The sequence below is a fragment of the Elephas maximus genome, chromosome 16 (assembly GCF_024166365.1).
Source record: "Elephas maximus indicus isolate mEleMax1 chromosome 16, mEleMax1 primary haplotype, whole genome shotgun sequence".
NCBI classification, from domain to species: domain Eukaryota; kingdom Metazoa; phylum Chordata; class Mammalia; order Proboscidea; family Elephantidae; genus Elephas; species Elephas maximus.
The window spans coordinates 30,109,548-30,127,675 of NC_064834.1; the positions used below are offsets into that span (position 1 = coordinate 30,109,548).

Genomic DNA, 18,128 nt, shown 5'->3' on the forward strand with positions numbered 1-18,128 from the left:
TTCATCATTATTCTTTATGGTTGTGTAGTAATCCATTGTGTATATACCACAATTAGTTTATCCGTTCATCTTTTGATGGACACTTGGGTTGATTCCATCTTTTTGCTATTGTAAATAATACTGCATCCATTTTTTCTTAAAAAGAGTTTCCATTAGTAGTGAATGTTAAATTTGTTAGATGCGTTTTTAGCATCTATTGATAGGACTGTGATTTTTTTTCTTCTTAGATCTATTAGAATGAATTATGTGAGTAGATTTTTCTCATCTTGAACCATCCTTGGCATTTCTAGGATAAGCCCTCCCTGGTCAAGGTGTGTTCATTTTTTAATATTCAATGGTTTTTTTTTTTGACAGGTTTATCACGTTCATTCTGATAGCTATGAGACACAAAACCAGCATTATGGAAGAAGCTTAACAAAAGAAACTATAAAGGATGGTAAGGATTAAAAATATTTCAGTGCCTTTGTTATTGAATTGTTACCAAATAATTCTAAAGGTATTTTAGTTTTAATTCTCTCTTAGTGATTTATAGTAAAGGAACTTTTTTTTTTCTTTTAATGGACCTAAGGTTCACAGAGTAATCATAGTCCTTGGTTCATGGTATGCCAAAACTATGGGTCCATGAATGGCCTTCTTTGGCTTTATTATTATTATTTTTTATTATACTTTTAAAAACATAATGAACATTTGTGAACCAGCCATCTAGCCTAAGTACTGGAACTAGAGGTTGTCGTAAAATAATTTTTCAAGTAAAGACTATAGATCATAATATATTAAAACTGTTTCATAACAGGCTTGAAAATGTTTGTTGTAGTTTGTATTTTATTGAAATTTCCCATTTATAGTTGAGCTATTTATTATAAACTTCTAGAGCTAAATAATGAAAAATCAAGTGGCATTAATTGATGTAAAGTCTATTGACGTGTATACTTCTAAAATATACGTAGGCAAGATATTAGAAAAGTAAAGATACCTTAAAAAAAGATACTTCCTGGAAATAAAATTCTCTTAGAAGTTTAATTTTAGCTCTGCCTTTTTTTTTTTAGATGGGGAAGGGCATATGTGTAAACTGTTTGAAGAATTTTTATTTTACATATAGGAGATAAATATCCACAGTTGTGATCTTAAAAATTGGCGTTTGCCTTGATGTAATTGTTGTATTGTTTAGCTGCTGTCCAGTTGGCCTCCAACTTCCATGTATTACAGAGTAGGACTACTCCATAGGGTTTTCTTGGCTTTAATCTTTATGAAGCAGTTTGCCAGGACTTTCTTCTACAGAGACGCTGGGTGGATATGAACCACACCACCCTTTAGGTTAGCAACTGATTGCAAACCACTTCGGCCACCCACGTTCCTTCATACTTAACCAATAGCAAGATGATAATCAGTTTGACTATTTAAAATATTTTCTCAGGCTAATAATTTGGTCCTGTCTGAATACCTTTTTTTTTTTTTTTTAAATTTCTGTTCCAAAGTGGGGAGAGGAGCTATTTAAAACAGAAAATCAAAATACATATAACCCAAAATTTCCAAATATTATAAAATGGGAATAAATAATTTTAAAAGAGACCTAATAATCTGATAAGTTAAAACAGTTAAAAGTCTTAGTTTGAGTAACACACTCAGCTAGAAGTAGTGCTGAGCCCTAAAAGTGAGCTTAACTTTTGTGTAAAGACTGATTTAGTCAATTTTACTGAGACCAAATTGAAATTAGCAGGGTTATGGTTTGGCATAATGATGGGCTTTTTGCCACCGTTTAAAGTGATTATAATTTGATTCTAGGTTTTAGACTAGCTTTTGTGTATGTGTGTGTGTGTGCTGAAAGTATAACAAAACCTGAGCCCTATCAAGTTTCTACATGTACAATTCAGTAACACTGATTACATTGAAGTGGCGCTATTATTCTTGCTATCCTTTCCCAATCATTCTTCCACCGTAAACATAAAATGATGCCCCCCTGAGCAAAAATTACCCCTTTCTCTTTCTTTCCCACCCCTGATAACCACTAAATAATCTTTGGTCTCTGTGTATTTGCTTATTTCATATAATATTTGTCCTTTTGCCACTGACTTATTTTGCTCAACATGATGTTTTCAAGGTTCATCCATCTTGTGGCATGTGTCAAGACTTCATTTGTCTTTATCACTGAGTAGTATTCCATGTGTGTATATACTACATTTTGTTTATCCATTTATGTGTTGATGGACGTTTTGGTTGTTTACATCTTTTGGCTATTGTGAAAAGTACTGCAATGAACATTGGCATATAGGTTTCTGTTTGCGTTCTTACTTTAACTTCTTCTGCATATATACCTAGGATTGGGATTGCTGGTTTTGACAGGTAATTCTATGTTCAGCTTTTTGAGGAACTGCCAAACTGTTTTCTACATTGGCTGTACGATTTTACATTCCCCTCAGCAATGGATAAGGGTAGATTAGTTCTTGAATGTGATTGTACCAAATAATCCTTACTATAAAATCTCTCACAATAGCCAGTTAATCAAATCTTGAAATCACATTTCTTAACAGAATATAGGTATAAAACTAAACTACCAGTCTACCTGTCATGAGTTTCTTTTTTGTCTGAATAGGAGTATTTCATTTTACATGAGTGTCATCTGTTTTTTATTAAGAGCATCTTCACCAAAAACTAAGTTGAGATCCAAATTTCTATTCGTGACTAAAATTCTTATCTGTTCAATTAACTGTAGGGAATGATGGGGAAAAAATTGAAAAATTTGTACCTATAATACATTTACTTCCCAAATGATAGCTATTTTATAATTTTATTATAATCCAAAAATTTTCCTTTTTATAGGAGTCTCCAGGTTTTTTCATAATGGGTTCTGCTTAAGAAAAGATGCTGTTGCTGCCAGTATTCAGAAGATTGAGAAAATTCTGCAGTGGTTTGAAAGCCAGAAGCAGCTTAATTTTTATGCAAGTTCGTTACTGTTTGTTTATGAAGGTTCATCTCAGCCAACCACTACAAAATCAAATGACAGAACTTTGGCAGAAAAACTTTTGTCCAAAGGACAACTGTCAGATACAGAAGTACTGGAGTACAATAATAACTTCCATGTGTTAAGTTCTACAATGAATAGAAAAATTGAGACTTCAGTAGGCAAAAGCTTGTCCAAGATGTATGCTCGTCACAGAAAAATGTATTCAAAGAAGCATCACAGTCAGACTTCATTGAAAGTTGAAAATATGGAGCAAGACAATGGGTGGAAAAGCATGTCACAGGAACATTTAAATGGAAACGTACTTTCCAAACTGGAAAAGGTGTTTTACCACCTTCCCACCAGTTGCCAAGAGGTTGCAGAAGTAGAAGTGCGAATGATAGATTTTGCTCATGTGTTCCCTAGTAACACAGAAGACGAAGGATATGTTTACGGGCTAAAACATTTAATTACTGTACTGCGAAGTATTTTAGAAAATTGAATCCTTTGCTGCAATCTTTTTAAGGGGTGGGCCAATCATAGTTGAGAGCAGAGGCCAATATCCCTGCACTTGTAATACTATGTAAAAAATTTGTATTGTGAGTCTACATTTTATTTGTCTTTATACTTTTGGTAGAAGGGTTAACTTTTTTATAATCTTACTCAGGAAAACTAATTATTTGTTCATTGGAAAACTATGAAGAATAAAGAAACTTAGGAATGTTAAGCAGGGAATGTGGTGGTACATGGCTTAAAGATCTGTTTGGCTCAAGCAAAATACAAACTATTTCTCAGTCATTAAGAGTTTAGTTAGCTTTCTGTAGCCAATTTATCATGAAATCTCTGTCCACCCAACCTTGACAATGAGCCATATCTAAACTATTAAATTATTGGAACACCTACAGAACTCTAGAAAGCACAGGTTGATGTCTTCAGTACTGCTGTGTATGAAGTTATTAAAACTGGAGAAAATGCTACTTCAGAAAAAGTACTGTTTAGGTTCTCTATTAGAAGTTCTGACCAGCATATTAAAAGGTGCTTCTTAGTGAAATTATTTAGAATTGTTGCGTTCCAAAAGCAGGTTTTCCCTTTAATTTCTATTTATACGTCTATATATTTCAAAAATATTATACTTCATGAAAGAGATAATTGAAAATGAACAACAACAACAACAACAAATTCTTGCCAGGGTTAGAAGAGACAAGTTATTTGCAAAGAACATATTTTTCTTTTAGAAATCTTTCATTTTTGGGAAAATTGGAGTATATATTTAAAAGTTGTGAAAAGTGTCATTAACTGTATAGTACTTTTAATCGAATTGCAGCTGCAAAAAGATGGATGATTGAAACTTTGTCTAATTTCTCAAATAACTTTGGAGAGCTTTTTTTCTCTTAAAATTCGTATTTTTATATGTTTCTATTTAGTTAAGCAGTAGTATAAACATATGTTGCTAAAAATATTGTTCTTCTGAATTCTAATAAGCAATGAAGGACAAAATCCAATCGTGTGTCATCAAAGAGCTGTCTTTTATGTGTTAATTAGTGCATTATGTAGCATTTGGTATGTGCCTAAATCCATGCTTCCTACCCACTCTTATTCAAAACAGCTTTGTATCACACATTCAACAGAGAAATTTATTATAATTTAATTTCATGGGGAGCATTGTTACTTTCCCTGGGAAAATTAGATTTTTAAGTATTGCCTGTGTTTCACACCCATTACCTTTTTTTAAAAAAAAGTTATTTGTCATGAAAAACATTTAAAACTTTGAGATTAAATTTTCAAATATATTTGATATTTATGTTCTCACGGCTTACATTTTGATTCACTTAATAACTAGTTGAAAAATTTTGCCATATTCCTGGAAAACATTATGAATTGAGTACTCCCACCCCCCAATAATTACAAATTAGGCTTTTAAATCCAAATGCCTGTTTTGTGGTGTGGAGGAAAGTATCCCAATTTTATGTTTATTTCATCTTCCCACTTTTCTCTGAGGGCGTTTTGCAAATACCTGAGTCAAAACAGCAGTACCAAATGGTCTATAAATTCTGTTTTTGGTAAAACCTATTAAATCTGAATAATTTTAAAATTCATATACAATTTCTTACAGCAAAATTTGATAGTGTTTTTCATAGAAAACGCAACATTTTTCTCTACTACCTAAGTGGGCATTGGCTGTAGCTATTTTGTGAAAATGAATTTCAAAACATAATATAGTCAGAAAATGTTTATTTTTTCCACCTACAATACAGACTTTTGTTGTTGTTGTTGTTATTTGGGAAATTGTTCAGTAAATCTTAAACTCAGATAATTAAACACCATTTTGAATCTTAAGACGAGGCTCTTTTTTTGTAGGGGATGGCATCAGCTTATGTACAATGAATTTAATAAACTTAAGTATTACAGATTTTTTTGCACATTTTAGCTCAATAAAGTCTGTATGAACTGTTCCAGATTTTCTTTATCCATGTTGAGAAATGCAAGTTTGTAAAATCAGTGTCTTACCTTTTGATGTAATAGATTCCTTTTTTTTTTTTTGGACTGTTTTAATAAAACAAGGAGCGCTTTTCTTTTTTTTGTTTTTCAGGGAAGGGATTAATGTTTAATTCTTTTTGTTTACATTTTACATCACTGTTATCCAAGGCCCATTTTATGTTACTTTATAAGTAAGGGTATATGTAACAGAATAAGTATTTATGTGATTGACGTGACTGTCTTACTGTCTAGTTCAGTCATTTAAGATTATGCTGAAGTTTACCACTATGGGGCTGAATAATCACTATTCACTAAGCATATCTGAATATGTAACTGTTTAAAAAATAAGCATAATAAGGATATAGTTAATCCTGGGTTAATAAGATTATTGTGGTTTTTTTCCCCCCTAGGAAACATAATTATTTTAGTGTATTTCTTATGGAATGCACTGAGAGAAAGGACTTTGAGGAATTGTGGATGGTGAATAGTACATTTCTCTAATAAAAATTTGAATTGTATAATAGTTTTATAATAAAGTATTTACATTAATTGATATTTTAATATGGATGGAAATTGTTGCATAGATTCCAATGAATTAAAAAATCAATGATAAAATGGTAAATATTTTATCCAAGTAGTTTTTTAAGAAACGGTTATGAAAATGTGTGTATTAAATGGCTCTAAGATGGAGCTTGTGGTATTTTCAACTCAGTATTCATTCTTCTTTGTGTGTCTGCAAAGATTGTACTTATTGTGCCTCTTTACACTACAGTTTGCTCTTGTGAGGCTTTAGACTGTGTTCAGCTGAGTAAGAACTCTCTTCCTGAATTTGGGGTATAATTTCATATTTTATGATTTCCAATATGTTCTTCATATCATCTCTAAAAAGTACATATAAGGTTTATAACCTAACTTTAGAAACAGGAATTAATTTCTAGAGTTATTTAAGTTGCAATTTCATTGCTTTGTGCAGCTGAAAAAACATTTGTTTCTAGCATTTGGAATATTTTAGAAAATTTAAGATGAAAGGAAACAGTAAAACAAAGAATTTTATTTGTGCAATTACAGAAATTGTGTCCATTATTTTAATGTGCCATCATTTTAGTACCATTTTCTCTTCTGAATTTGGCATTTGTTACCATAAAACTTAATTTGCTTTAAAAATTTATAATAATAATACTTCATAATAATTTTTCTTATCCAGTGCCTTCAACCCTGATTTGATGTATTTGTAGCCTCAGTTATCCTTTCTGTTACATCCTATAATGTTTTCATAACCTAGGAGACATCAATTTATTTCTTAAAAAATTGTTAGTTATCTAAGGAGTAGGTAGCAATTGTATATTAAGGCTATGGGAAGACAAGTAGGGTTGACTTTGGAGGCCAGATTTCTTAGTTTATTCAAAAGTATTTGTTGGATGTTTTCCACGTGTCAGACATTTTTAGGCCCTGGGTATAAAGTTGTGAACCAATCAGACAAATCCCTAACCATTTCCAGTATTCTTTCTGGATGGGATGGGGCCTTAATTAAAAGAGGTATAGAGAGATAAGCATTTAAAGAGAATACAGTTAACTCAAATTTTAGTTTGCATGAAGTTAAGGTAAATATTGAGTTGAGATGAAATAACTAACAGTGTGATAGAGAGGTTTAGAATAATATTTTGCAGCATTGTAACCTTTGACTTTTGGTTTTGAGTAGTAAATTACAGATAGCATACACAACCCAAAAACCAAACTCACTGCTGTCAAGTTGATTTCAACTCAGTGACTCTATAGGACAGAGTGGAACTGCCCCGTACCATTTCCAAGCTGTAAATCATTACAGAAGCAGACTACCACATCCTTCTCCTGCGGAGTGGCTGGTGGGTTTGAACTGCTGACCTTTTGGTTAGCAGGCAAGCGCTTTAATCACTGGACGACTGGGGCCCACTAGATAGCGTACAAAGGCCTTAATTTTTCACTTTTCCTCCTGGCAAAGGTACGTTTACTTATACTGTCCATTTAGAGTAGTGTTTAACATAACATTAGTGTGACAAACATTCCATTATATATTCACAAGCAAATTACTGCACGTATTTTTTATTGTATTTTACAGTTTAGTACCAATATTTTAGGTCTCAGCCTTCAAATCACTGGTGTTTGAAATTTGGCAATGAATATGAAACTACTTTTTGACTTATTGAGTGATTTTATTGTTACTTAAAATGCTTGTTAATATTTTTAGGAAGGTTGGAGTCTCCATTTTTTTGGCGTTACTGTTTAAATTGTCACCCCTTAAGAGGAAATAGTACTCATGTGATTAAACAAATTGGTATATACTCTCAGATCTTTTTTCTTTAATTTTGTCATCATTGGGGTTAAATTTTGGTCTGGTGTTCACTTACAATATATAAACAATTTAACTATGAAGTAAAATAGTCTTAAATGACAAGTGTATGATGCACCTGCACATAAATGAAAATGGTGTGCACAAAGACACTTTACTATGGGAATTGTACTGGAAGATTTATGAAAGCATGTGAAATTGCACCTAAAATTGTGTTGTTAGTGACTATAAGCAGCAATGCTAAATTTATTGTACTTGATGAATGAATGTACTTAGTCTAGTCTCAGTTACTTTGATTTAAATGTCTAAATAATGTCTCCAGTTTTTTTTTTGTTTTTTTTTTTTTACTGTGTTTGTGATTTGTACTATTGAGGGGGTTATTCTTGGACTGCAGGGGTTATTGTCAATATGTGATTTGTGTTTTTATTTTATAGAATCATCTAATGTGATATACCAATTTTTATAACTTAAGTGATATTTAGATATTCTAATAACTGTATATTTGACAACCTATTAAAATGTTTTGCATTGGAGCTTTTTTCATTTATCATAGCATGCCTCATGATAGTTTGAAAATAAGTTATTCATTCAACAACTATTTCATGTGCCAGAAACTATAGGAATCATTAGGGATACAAGGATGCGATGATAATAGAAGCATACACACCGGAAATTATAAAGTGCATAAACTCTTTTTAGAAATATGTCTTTTTCCCTATTATTATCAACCTACTAGGAAAAGTGGACTATTGGAGAAAAAAAATAAGTTTACTTGCCTGTGAAAATGTATAATTTAAACACATCAGATATATTTGTGTGTTTTTCAAACTTCATGAATCAGTTTATCAGTGATCAAGTTATTCTTCATTAACTAAAAAAAGGGGGGAGGGGTATTGTAGAACACCTATTCTTTACCTGTACTGTACTTGGCGATATAAAAAGTTAGTACCTATCCTCAAGATACGTACTGTCTAGTAGGAAAACAAACAATCCTGTAAATGTGGGAAAAAATGTTGTGGCTATCATTAATACCAGTGTCCACCAGGGTTGTGAAAGGGGAGTCAGTTCTAATAGCATGCAAGAGGAAGAAGAGGGTGGTGCTTCATAACGTCATGGCAGTCGTGAGTCAGTGCTCCAGAAGGATGTATTGAATTCCTCCTTTATATTGGCTACTATGTTTGCACTATGAGGAAGGGCAGTCATACGTGAAGTAGTTTCTTCCTTTGTTGTGGTTAAGACAAGTTAACCTTTGAAAATAGGGAACCATACTGCTGTGGACCTCGAATTACAGTGAAGCGTAAGGGCTAAACGCTGCAGGGAAGTCTCATAAACCAGTGCCGCTCCAAATCTAAAGTGTAAAATCATCACTTGAGTGTTCTGTTAAAATGCAGATTCTGATTTAGTAAGCCTAGGTGGGGTCTTTGGTACTGCTGGTCCATTGGCTACACTTTGAGTAGCAAGGTTTGCTAAAAGTTCCTGGGGGCAGGGGTGTACAAGTAGAACGTGGATAACATTGAGCAGAAACCAGAGCTTTTGCAGAGCCAAGAGAGAGTGCTAGTAACTGAGAAAGAAATGGGGTTTAGAATGTAAGAAAATACAGCCAGCAATGGCTCGAGATAGTATCAGCCATCATCGATTGGAAGCAAAATTCATCGGCTCGGTTAGGCCATTAAAGCCTGTCTCCTGCAGCAGGTCTTGGGAATCCTGAAATAGTCGACAGATCTTTTTCTAAGTTATGTGGCATTGGCCTTTCTTTTGTATGAATGATGATTACTTTGCCAACTGAAGAAAATATTCTGCAGATGTTCGTTAACTACATTGTAGTTGCCTTCTAACAACTTTCTAGAGATATTTTGGGCATAAGTAATGTGATATAATTGGTACAGATGCCCCAAAATGATGGAAATCACATCTTTGTTTCTAAGACAAGTTAGGAAAGTTTTTTTTTTTTTTTTAAATGATTAGTTATTAATTTGACGAAGCTAACTGCTTTGGGATGAGCATGAGAAAACGATGAATATGGAATCATCATATGGACATTTGTTAGCTTAAACAGTATCACCTCCTATATTTTGAAGGTTGTAAATTTATTTTTTTGGAACTTTTATTGTACTTTAAGTGAGAGTTTACAAACCAAGTCAGTCTCTCATACAGAACTTATATAACCCACCTCCCCCCAAAAAACCTTGCTATGTACCCCTAGCTGCTCTCCCCCTAATGTGACAGCACACTTCCAGTATCTACCCTGTATTAACCAGCTCCTGTCCCCCTCTGCCTGCTCATCTTGCCTCCAGACGGGAGCTGTCCACAGAGACTTACGTGTATGCTTGAGCCAAGAAGTTCACTTTTTACCAGTATCATTTTCTGTCTTATAGTTCAGTCCAATCCCTGTCTGAAGAGTTGGCTTCAGGAATGGTTCCAGTCTTCGGCTAACAGAGAGCCCAGGGGCCATGACCTCTGGGATCCCTCCAGTCTCAGTCAAACCATAAAGTCTGGTCTTTTTATGAGAATTTGAGGTCTGCATCCATTGTTCAGCTCCATCAGGGATTCTCTGTTGTATTTCCTGTCAGGACAGTCATCCTTGGTAGCTGAGCACCATCTAGTTCTTCTGGTCTCAGGCTGATAGAGTCTCTGGTTTATGCGGATCTTTCCGAAAACTGTAAATTTAAAGTGGAGCCCTGGTGGTGCTGTGGCTAAGCGCTACGGCTGCTGACCAAAAGTTTGGGCAGTTTGAATCAACCAGCCACTCAATGGAAACCCTATGGGGCAGTTCTACTCTGTCCTATAGGCTTGCTATGAGTTGGAATTGACTCAATGGCAATGGGTTAAATTTAAAGTAAATAGGTTTAATTGAATAGCTTTTGGGTTTGAATCTAGTTGACAACATTCTCATTTTTGTAAATTTATAAAGAAATACACCATAACTTTTCTCATCACTCTTTTTGCACTCCCTATTAATGGTTAAGCCTGACCCACCCAGGTTATGCCAGAGACAGAGAGGACAATCTTAAGTGATGGGGGCCAGCCGGACCCATTATTGCTACGTAACAGCCCAAAATGTAGCGGCTTAAATAACAACCCTTTATCGTTTCTGTGGATCTATAAGTAGGGTGGATGGTTTTGTTGGTGTTCATCAGGCTTACTGCTTTCTCTGCAGCTGGCTGGTTGGTCAGGTGAGAGAGGGATGGTCTAGTTTAGGATGACAGGGATGATGGGTCATATCCCTTCAGCAGGCTAGCCCAGCATTTTCTTTTGATGGTAGTAGAGGCCCAAGTGAAGAAGCTGAAACGTGCGTGTACTTTTCAAGCTTGTGTTTGAGTCAAGTTTGCTAGTGTTGCCAAACCAGGGGCAGTGTGGGAGGGTACTCAAAGGGCATGGATACTCGGAGATGATAATGGAATCAACCCTATGCTTCAGTCTCAGACCAATTCACACAGGGCACCAGGAAAGGGAGTCTTGTCACTCAGCAACGTGGAAGCAGGTGAAACTATGAATATTTAATTCTGATCAGAACAGAGGCAGCAGGACTAGCAGCACACACAAAATTTTTAAATGCTTTTCTTTTTTCTTCTTTGGACTTCATCCAGGTTTCCATCCATTTTTCCCCCTAGGTAGAACCTGCTCGGCACTCCCACAGTGTCTTCCTCTTCAATTTATATTACCATGTTGTTACAGTTTGGGGAGTGGTTTGTCCTAAGCAAACCTTGTTTAGATTCGTTTATGAACTTCCTTGGTGATAACTCAAATGTCAGCCGATTTTCTTCCAATTGGGTACAAACTTATGCTTCTGTGACAAAAATTATGCAAAGAACCATAGTTGCAGGGACTCATTTATAAAATAGTATTTGACATGAATGTGTGGTTTTATTGTCAGTTAAGCTGGTTTTAGTTCCCCTAAATTAGAATTACATTGTCATTTTCTCCCTCGTATTTTTTTCATTATTAGTATTTGATACACCAGTCAGGGTGAAAATTCTTAGGAAGAATGCCTGCTGACTTCATAATTTCCATGCCCCACACATTTTCCATTCATTGCTACCAGAGGTGATACTGTTATGGTTTTTACCTTCTTAATTTGGTTTGAATATATGCCTTGGGGAAAATCAAATTAATCTTATTTTTAGAATGGCAACATCTGGCACTCTGGATTTATCTAAAGCTGTCAGTGGGTTTATCCCTAATATTCAGTTTCTAGATCTATGGTAATTCTTCCTAACCTCCAGTAGGATGATGAATCACTTAGGCTCAGTAACTATGCAAATAAGTGCTATGTAGCTTTTCCAGGCTGTCTGATTTTTACTTTTTCTATATAGCTTTTTAGTAGAGGCCTTGCTTTTACAAAAGGGCCCAAGTATTTGACTCTTGCAGTAAGTTCATTTCTTCAAGTATCACAGTGTTTTTAAACTTCTTACAGTAGTCCTTCCAAAAAGTATTGCACAATTCCTTATGTTTTCAGAAGCAGATATTGAAAATGATCGGTTTTTCACCATACCTGAATAACTTCAGGCCTGGAGCTGTGGTAAGTGTCCTGTAGCCCTTCCAGAATCATTGTTATCCCTGCTGCAGTCCTTAAACAAAACAAAGCAAAACAAACTCCTATGAAGTACCTGCTCTCCCTCCTTGTTGTAGTCCTTGTTCACACCCCCACCCCCCCGCCATGATGTCAGTTTTAGCACCTGGCTTACAGTCATACTCTTCATCCCAGTTTCTAAAGTTATTCTTGGTGATTTCCATATATATATATACATAGGTGATTTTCCCAACACCCTGACCTCTCAATCCCTGACCTTGCTTCCTGCTTTAGTCACTCATTCTTATAGGACACATCCTAGATGTTAATATTTACTATCCTACCTGCGCCTTTAATATGTACAAAATAGAACAGTTGATATTCCTTCTCTAAACCTCCTATCTTCCTGGTGATCCCCCCTCAGTTATCTTAACGCTATCTTTCCATTTGTTCATGCAACAAAACTTGGAGTCATCCTTGACTCCTGTCTTTCCTTACACCCCAAATCCATTCCACTTGCAAATCTTGTTGGCTCTGCCTTCAAAATATATCTAGAACCTGACTTCTGCTCACCACCTCCAAGCTGCCATTATCTTTTTCCTGGATTGTTTCATGTTTTTTGTCTTGCCACTCAACGTCTTTGTCCATGTAGTAGCCAGGATAATTATTTTAAAATACAAATCGTTTCCCTCTCCTACTCAAAGCCCTCCCATAGTCTCCCATCACACTTGAATAAAATTTCTAATCAACCACTTCCTCTCTGATCTCATTTCCTATCATCCTTGCCATTGCTTTCTGCCCTCTGGCTGAGATGGCATTGCCTTCCTTGCAGTTGCTTGATCTTGCCTCTGAACTTTGCATTTGCCTTTACCTGGAGCTTCCTGCCCCACATATGCATATAATTAATTCTCTCCCATACTTCTGTAGGTCTCTGTTCACATATCACCACCATAGAAAGTTATTCTCTGAATAAAGATAATTTTGTGTTACTCTGGCGTTTTACACAGAGCCCTGGTGGAGCAGTGGTTAAGAGCTCGGCTGCTAACCAAAAGATCGGCAGTTCAAATCCACTAGCCACTCCTTGGAAACCCTATGGGGCAGTTAAACTCTGTCCTACAGGGTCATTATGAGTCAGAAGCAACTCCATAGCAACAAGTTTGGGGTTTTTTTGTTTGTTTGTTTTTAAGGAGCCCTGGTGGTGCAGTTGTTAAGTGCTGGCTGGTAACCGAAAGGTTGGCGGTTCGAACCCACCAGTTGCTCCATGAGAGAAAGATGTGGCAGTCTGCTTTCGTAAAGATTACAGCCTTGGAAACTCTATAGGGCAGCTCTACTCTGTCCTATAGGGTTACTATGTGTCAGAATCAACGATAACCTGTTGTGTGTGTGTGTGTATGTAAGGAGCCCTGGTGGTGTAATGGTTAAGGGCTCGGCTGCTAACCAGAAGGTCAGTGGTTTGAATCCACCAGCTGCTTTTGGGAGAAAAGGCCTGGTGATCTGCTCCCATAAAGATTACAGCCTAGGAAACCCTATGGGGCAGTTCCACTCTGTTCTATAGGGTTGCTATGAGTGGGAATCAACTGGATGGCACACAACAACAATTCTTTATAGTCCATTATATGTCTTTTTTTCTTATTTATGATTTGTCTCTCCTTCTCCTGCCCCCACTAGAAGGGGAAAATACCCAAGAGCAAAAGCTGTGCTATTCTTTTTCACTGTTCTTTCCTAGCATCTAGAATGCTGCTTGGCACAGAGCAGGTGCTCATGTTTTCTGAAAGAAAGAATGAATGAAAGAGCACTGCATTTTGGTGACTCTAAGATTTAGAAAATAAACATCAGTAACTGTTACCCAATTGATTTCGGGGCTTTTGAGGGTTATGAGGCTCTAAACTGCTGTGTTTTTTAATAGCTTTAGTTTTTTTTTTTTTTTTTTTTTAGTTTTACCTACCGTTTAGTAGCCCCTCTCCTCCTTTTTAACCTATCACTTCTGCGGTGGGTGGGATGAACATAATCAAGTCGGTTAGTGAGGGGCTATCAAAGACGTGAAGAGCTTTTGCTCTTAAGTACAAACCTGTAAAACTTTTGGCAACTCAGTGACTGTAGTTTTGTACATCTCTGTCATTTTGTGTGTATATGTGTGTATATATATACAGAGAGAGAGAGAGAAGAAACGAGTGCTCTGGTGGCACAATGGTTAAGCGCTCAGCTGCTAACCAAAAGGTTGGTGGTTCAAACTCACTCAGCCACTCTGAGGGAGAAAGACCTGGCGATCTCTTCCCATAAAAATTACAGCCTAGAAAACCCTATGGCCCAGTTCTACTCTGTCGCATGGGGTTGCTATGAGTCAAAATTGATTCCCTGGCACCTAGAAACAACAAGTTTCAGTTTCATATTCTTCCTAAGCCCTGGAACTTATTTGTCTTTGCAGCTGCTCTGTACAAAGCTGACAGTGGGACTCAGCTCCTTTTCCTTGATTTCCTCCCAAACTACTCACATAGGGCCTTCGTATATGTAGCAGATTTTAGGGAAGTTTTGGAAATGATAAACTGGGTTACATTGCAACAGCATAAACAAAATAAAGTGTTAAGCACCCTTGTTTTAAACTGTACTTCAGTTCCTTCCCCTACCCCAGGAGTTTAAGATATTTCCAATATCTGAATCTTTAATGTCTTCGTAAAATAGCCTATCTACCTACCCCAGATTTTCAGCTTAACAGCACTGGCCAAGACTTTAGGAGTTCAGTCTTTGGTTTTATCCTTTTCCCCAACAGTGTCTGTAAATAGAAGAAAAGAGATTTAGTTTTAGTGAAGTGAATTATGACACCCACTCTTTAACAAGCACAATTGGCTGTGGTAGCTTTAGCAACTTTTTTTTCCTTCTGTTACTCATATGGAACACTTTTAATCCTCACAAAACCTTTATGAGAGAGTTTTATTCCTAATTTATATCTAAGGGAAAAGGCTTAGAGAGGTTAAATAACTTGTCCGAGTTCACAGAGCTAAGTATTATTGTAAGGATTTCAACCTAGACCGAAGGGGCCAACACACTTAACTTCCGCACTAGATTTTCTTGCTTCCCAGTTCTCCAACTTCCCTACCAAGAGATGACCTGGGTTAGCAAGAATATACAGTTCAATGTCTTATCATTTTAAAAATAAGATCTATAATCAAATAAAATGCTGAAATTATCATCCAAATTAAAGATACGGTTTTATGGGCCCTCCCTTTTACGGAGATAGTCTTCATGGTAAAGAAGACATTTAATAGCCACAACTAAAAATCAGATTGTTTCTATTTACTAGTTCTACGTAAGCCAGGAAAAAAGGTTTTAAATTTGTACTTATATTGGTTAATTATTTACATGCAGCTTTTTTTTTTTTTTTTTCTAGTCATTTTCTGATGTTGTAAGGCGATTTTGATAGGATTCGGATTAAAGGGGTCAAGAAGTACAGTACAGTGCTGGAGGCATGTCCAGATTATATAAATGAATTTAAAATTTTAAGTTGTAGCTAAGCAAAGACTTTTCTTACAAATATATAGCCAAAGTATATGAGTGCTTTTAAGATATACCATGAATGGAAAAGTTTTAGATTTCTTTCTTTTTATATCTTTACTGAGTATAATTTAATGCTTTTTAATAAGTTTATAGACTTGTGAAACCATCACCACAATTTAGTTGTAGGACTTACTCACCTTCAAAATTTCTCTCAAGCCCATTGTGCACCCTTTTCACAGCAAAAAATAAGCTTACGTAAAGAGGAAAGGAAAATCACCTAGTACCACCTAGTGGCATTTAAGTAAATAGCACGTTGATATTGGAGTTCCTGAAATCCTGATTCGAGAATTCTGTGTGATCACATAGTCAGCTGCAGGTATTTGTGATTTATAACCAAAACTTGACTTGAAAAGGTCCAAAAGCTTATCTAGAAGTCTTACTAGATTATTTTTTTCTGTATTCTTTTTTAAAATTTTTATTTATTTTGTTGTTGCTCCCTGGATACATTTTTAAAAATTCAATTTTAGCCCTGGTGTCCTTTTTTCAAGTGAGAGTTGACTTGGAGTCCCATTGTTTAACTGATAAATGCTTAGAAACTCTGGTTAAAACAGGGATGGGGAGACAGGATCCTGGCCTTCTTGCTTCCCCCTCCTCCTTGATAAAATTAATTTTGTAAGGAAAAGACCGGGGAGAAATATACAAAAATAGAGAGCAGTTATCTTTGGGTTTTGGAAAATCATTGACTTTTTCCTTCTGTTTATATTTTTCTAATGACTATGTATATATAGTTGAAAAATTATAATTATAGTCTTCCTAGAAACCAGTGCATTAATACAGAAAATTATTAGAAAAACAATAATTTTGGCAGACAGGTATGTAATCAGAGACCCCAGATATAATAATAATAGTAATAATAATAAACAACACACAATTTAGATTCAAATCCTGGCTGTCTTACTATTTATGTGACCTTGGGCAAGCCACTTGATCTTCTTCTGAATTTGTTTCTCAACTCCAAAATGGGGAGAATAATAATAGCACCTGTTTTTACAGGGTTCTTATGGGAATTAAATGAAATAATATAAGTGTAGCAAATACTACACACTCAATAAATGTTGGATATTGTTACTATTATTTTGCATTAGTACTATTTTCTCAGAATGGTGTCTGAGACATCTGGCTTACCCTGTGACTTTGGGGATATATGATCACAGTACTCTTACAGGTATACACACAAAGCTAAAAATATGGGTGCGGTGAGGCACAGGTGCTGTCCTTGGTCCTGAAACTACCGTCTCTCGGCAGGCGTGATTGTCGTCCAAACTTCAGACGCTGGCGACTGCGCATGTCCAACCTCTCCCAAGAATTTTGAAGCAGACAGTGGCAGAAGTGAGGGGAAATGCGCGCGCACACACACACACACACACACACACACACAGAGAGAGAGAGAGAGAGACAGGCTAATATCCTGGCTGGGGGGGCGGAAAACACATGTGATGTTTTTTTCAAATTGCATTGTTTGCTGTCGTCAAGAAAGGAATACTGTCCTTTGTGCTTCTGGCAGAGGGTTGTGTGTGTTTTAGACAGGGGAAGTTTATAGATCCTTTGCCTCAAACTCTGCTTCCCTATCACAATATTTAACCACCCTGTACCTACCACTAGGTTGTAAGTTCATGAGGTATGGGTTCGGTCTTATCTGCTGTTCCTGCCTATAAAGGGGGAAGTACACGGTGTCTATCATACTGAAGACCATCAGTCTTAAGATTCAGCCTTGAAGGTTGTAGGCAAAAACATTTCTGAGTAAAGAAATTATTCAGAAATCAGGCTTTTATAAATTGATAGCTCCAGGTCATCTTGTTTCTTGGAAAGTAACTAGCAGTAGTCTGGGAGAAGAAATTATAGGGTGTCAGATTGCACTAAGTAAGGGTCAAAGTGAGTAAATCCTACCTTCATCATTAATTGCCTTGTAAGGATCAGCATGAATCCAATCCCAAAATGTGGGGATGGATACAGTCCTCACCTTCCCACTTCTCCATCTTCATTGCTAGTTGCTCACATGGCCCTCTCTCTGACCCTAGCCACCTGGAGCTGGATCAGAGCTCACAAATCAGAAGGATACCTTTCTTCAGACCATGCATCATTTCTCTGACCTAGCCACTCAGAGCTGGGTCAAAGCTCACAAGTTAGAAGGACATCTTTGAGACTGCCAAGTAGGCAGACATCAGTTCCTGCTGGGTCTCACTGCCCCTGTGGGTTCAATAATTCACTGGAATGACTCACGGATTATCACAGGAAGTATACCACACTTATAACTACAGGTTTATTATAACCAGGAAGAATACACATGTAGAGATGTATAGGGTGAGACCTGGGAAGCGTACCAG

The 18,128-nt window shown here is 36.1% G+C and overlaps 1 protein-coding gene across 1 annotated transcript in view; it reads left to right on the top strand.

The window, feature by feature from the left end:
• IPMK (inositol polyphosphate multikinase) overlaps window positions 1–7,190 on the top strand; it is a 60,183-nt gene extending 52,993 nt beyond the window's left edge. The window contains exons 5-6 of the mRNA XM_049855368.1: window positions 355–436; window positions 2,818–7,190. Coding sequence (XP_049711325.1) covers window positions 355–436; window positions 2,818–3,440 — 705 coding nt within the window. The 3' untranslated portion in view covers window positions 3,441–7,190. The remainder of the gene's footprint in view (window positions 1–354; window positions 437–2,817) is intronic.
• The last annotated feature ends 10,938 nt before the right edge of the window (window positions 7,191–18,128 follow it).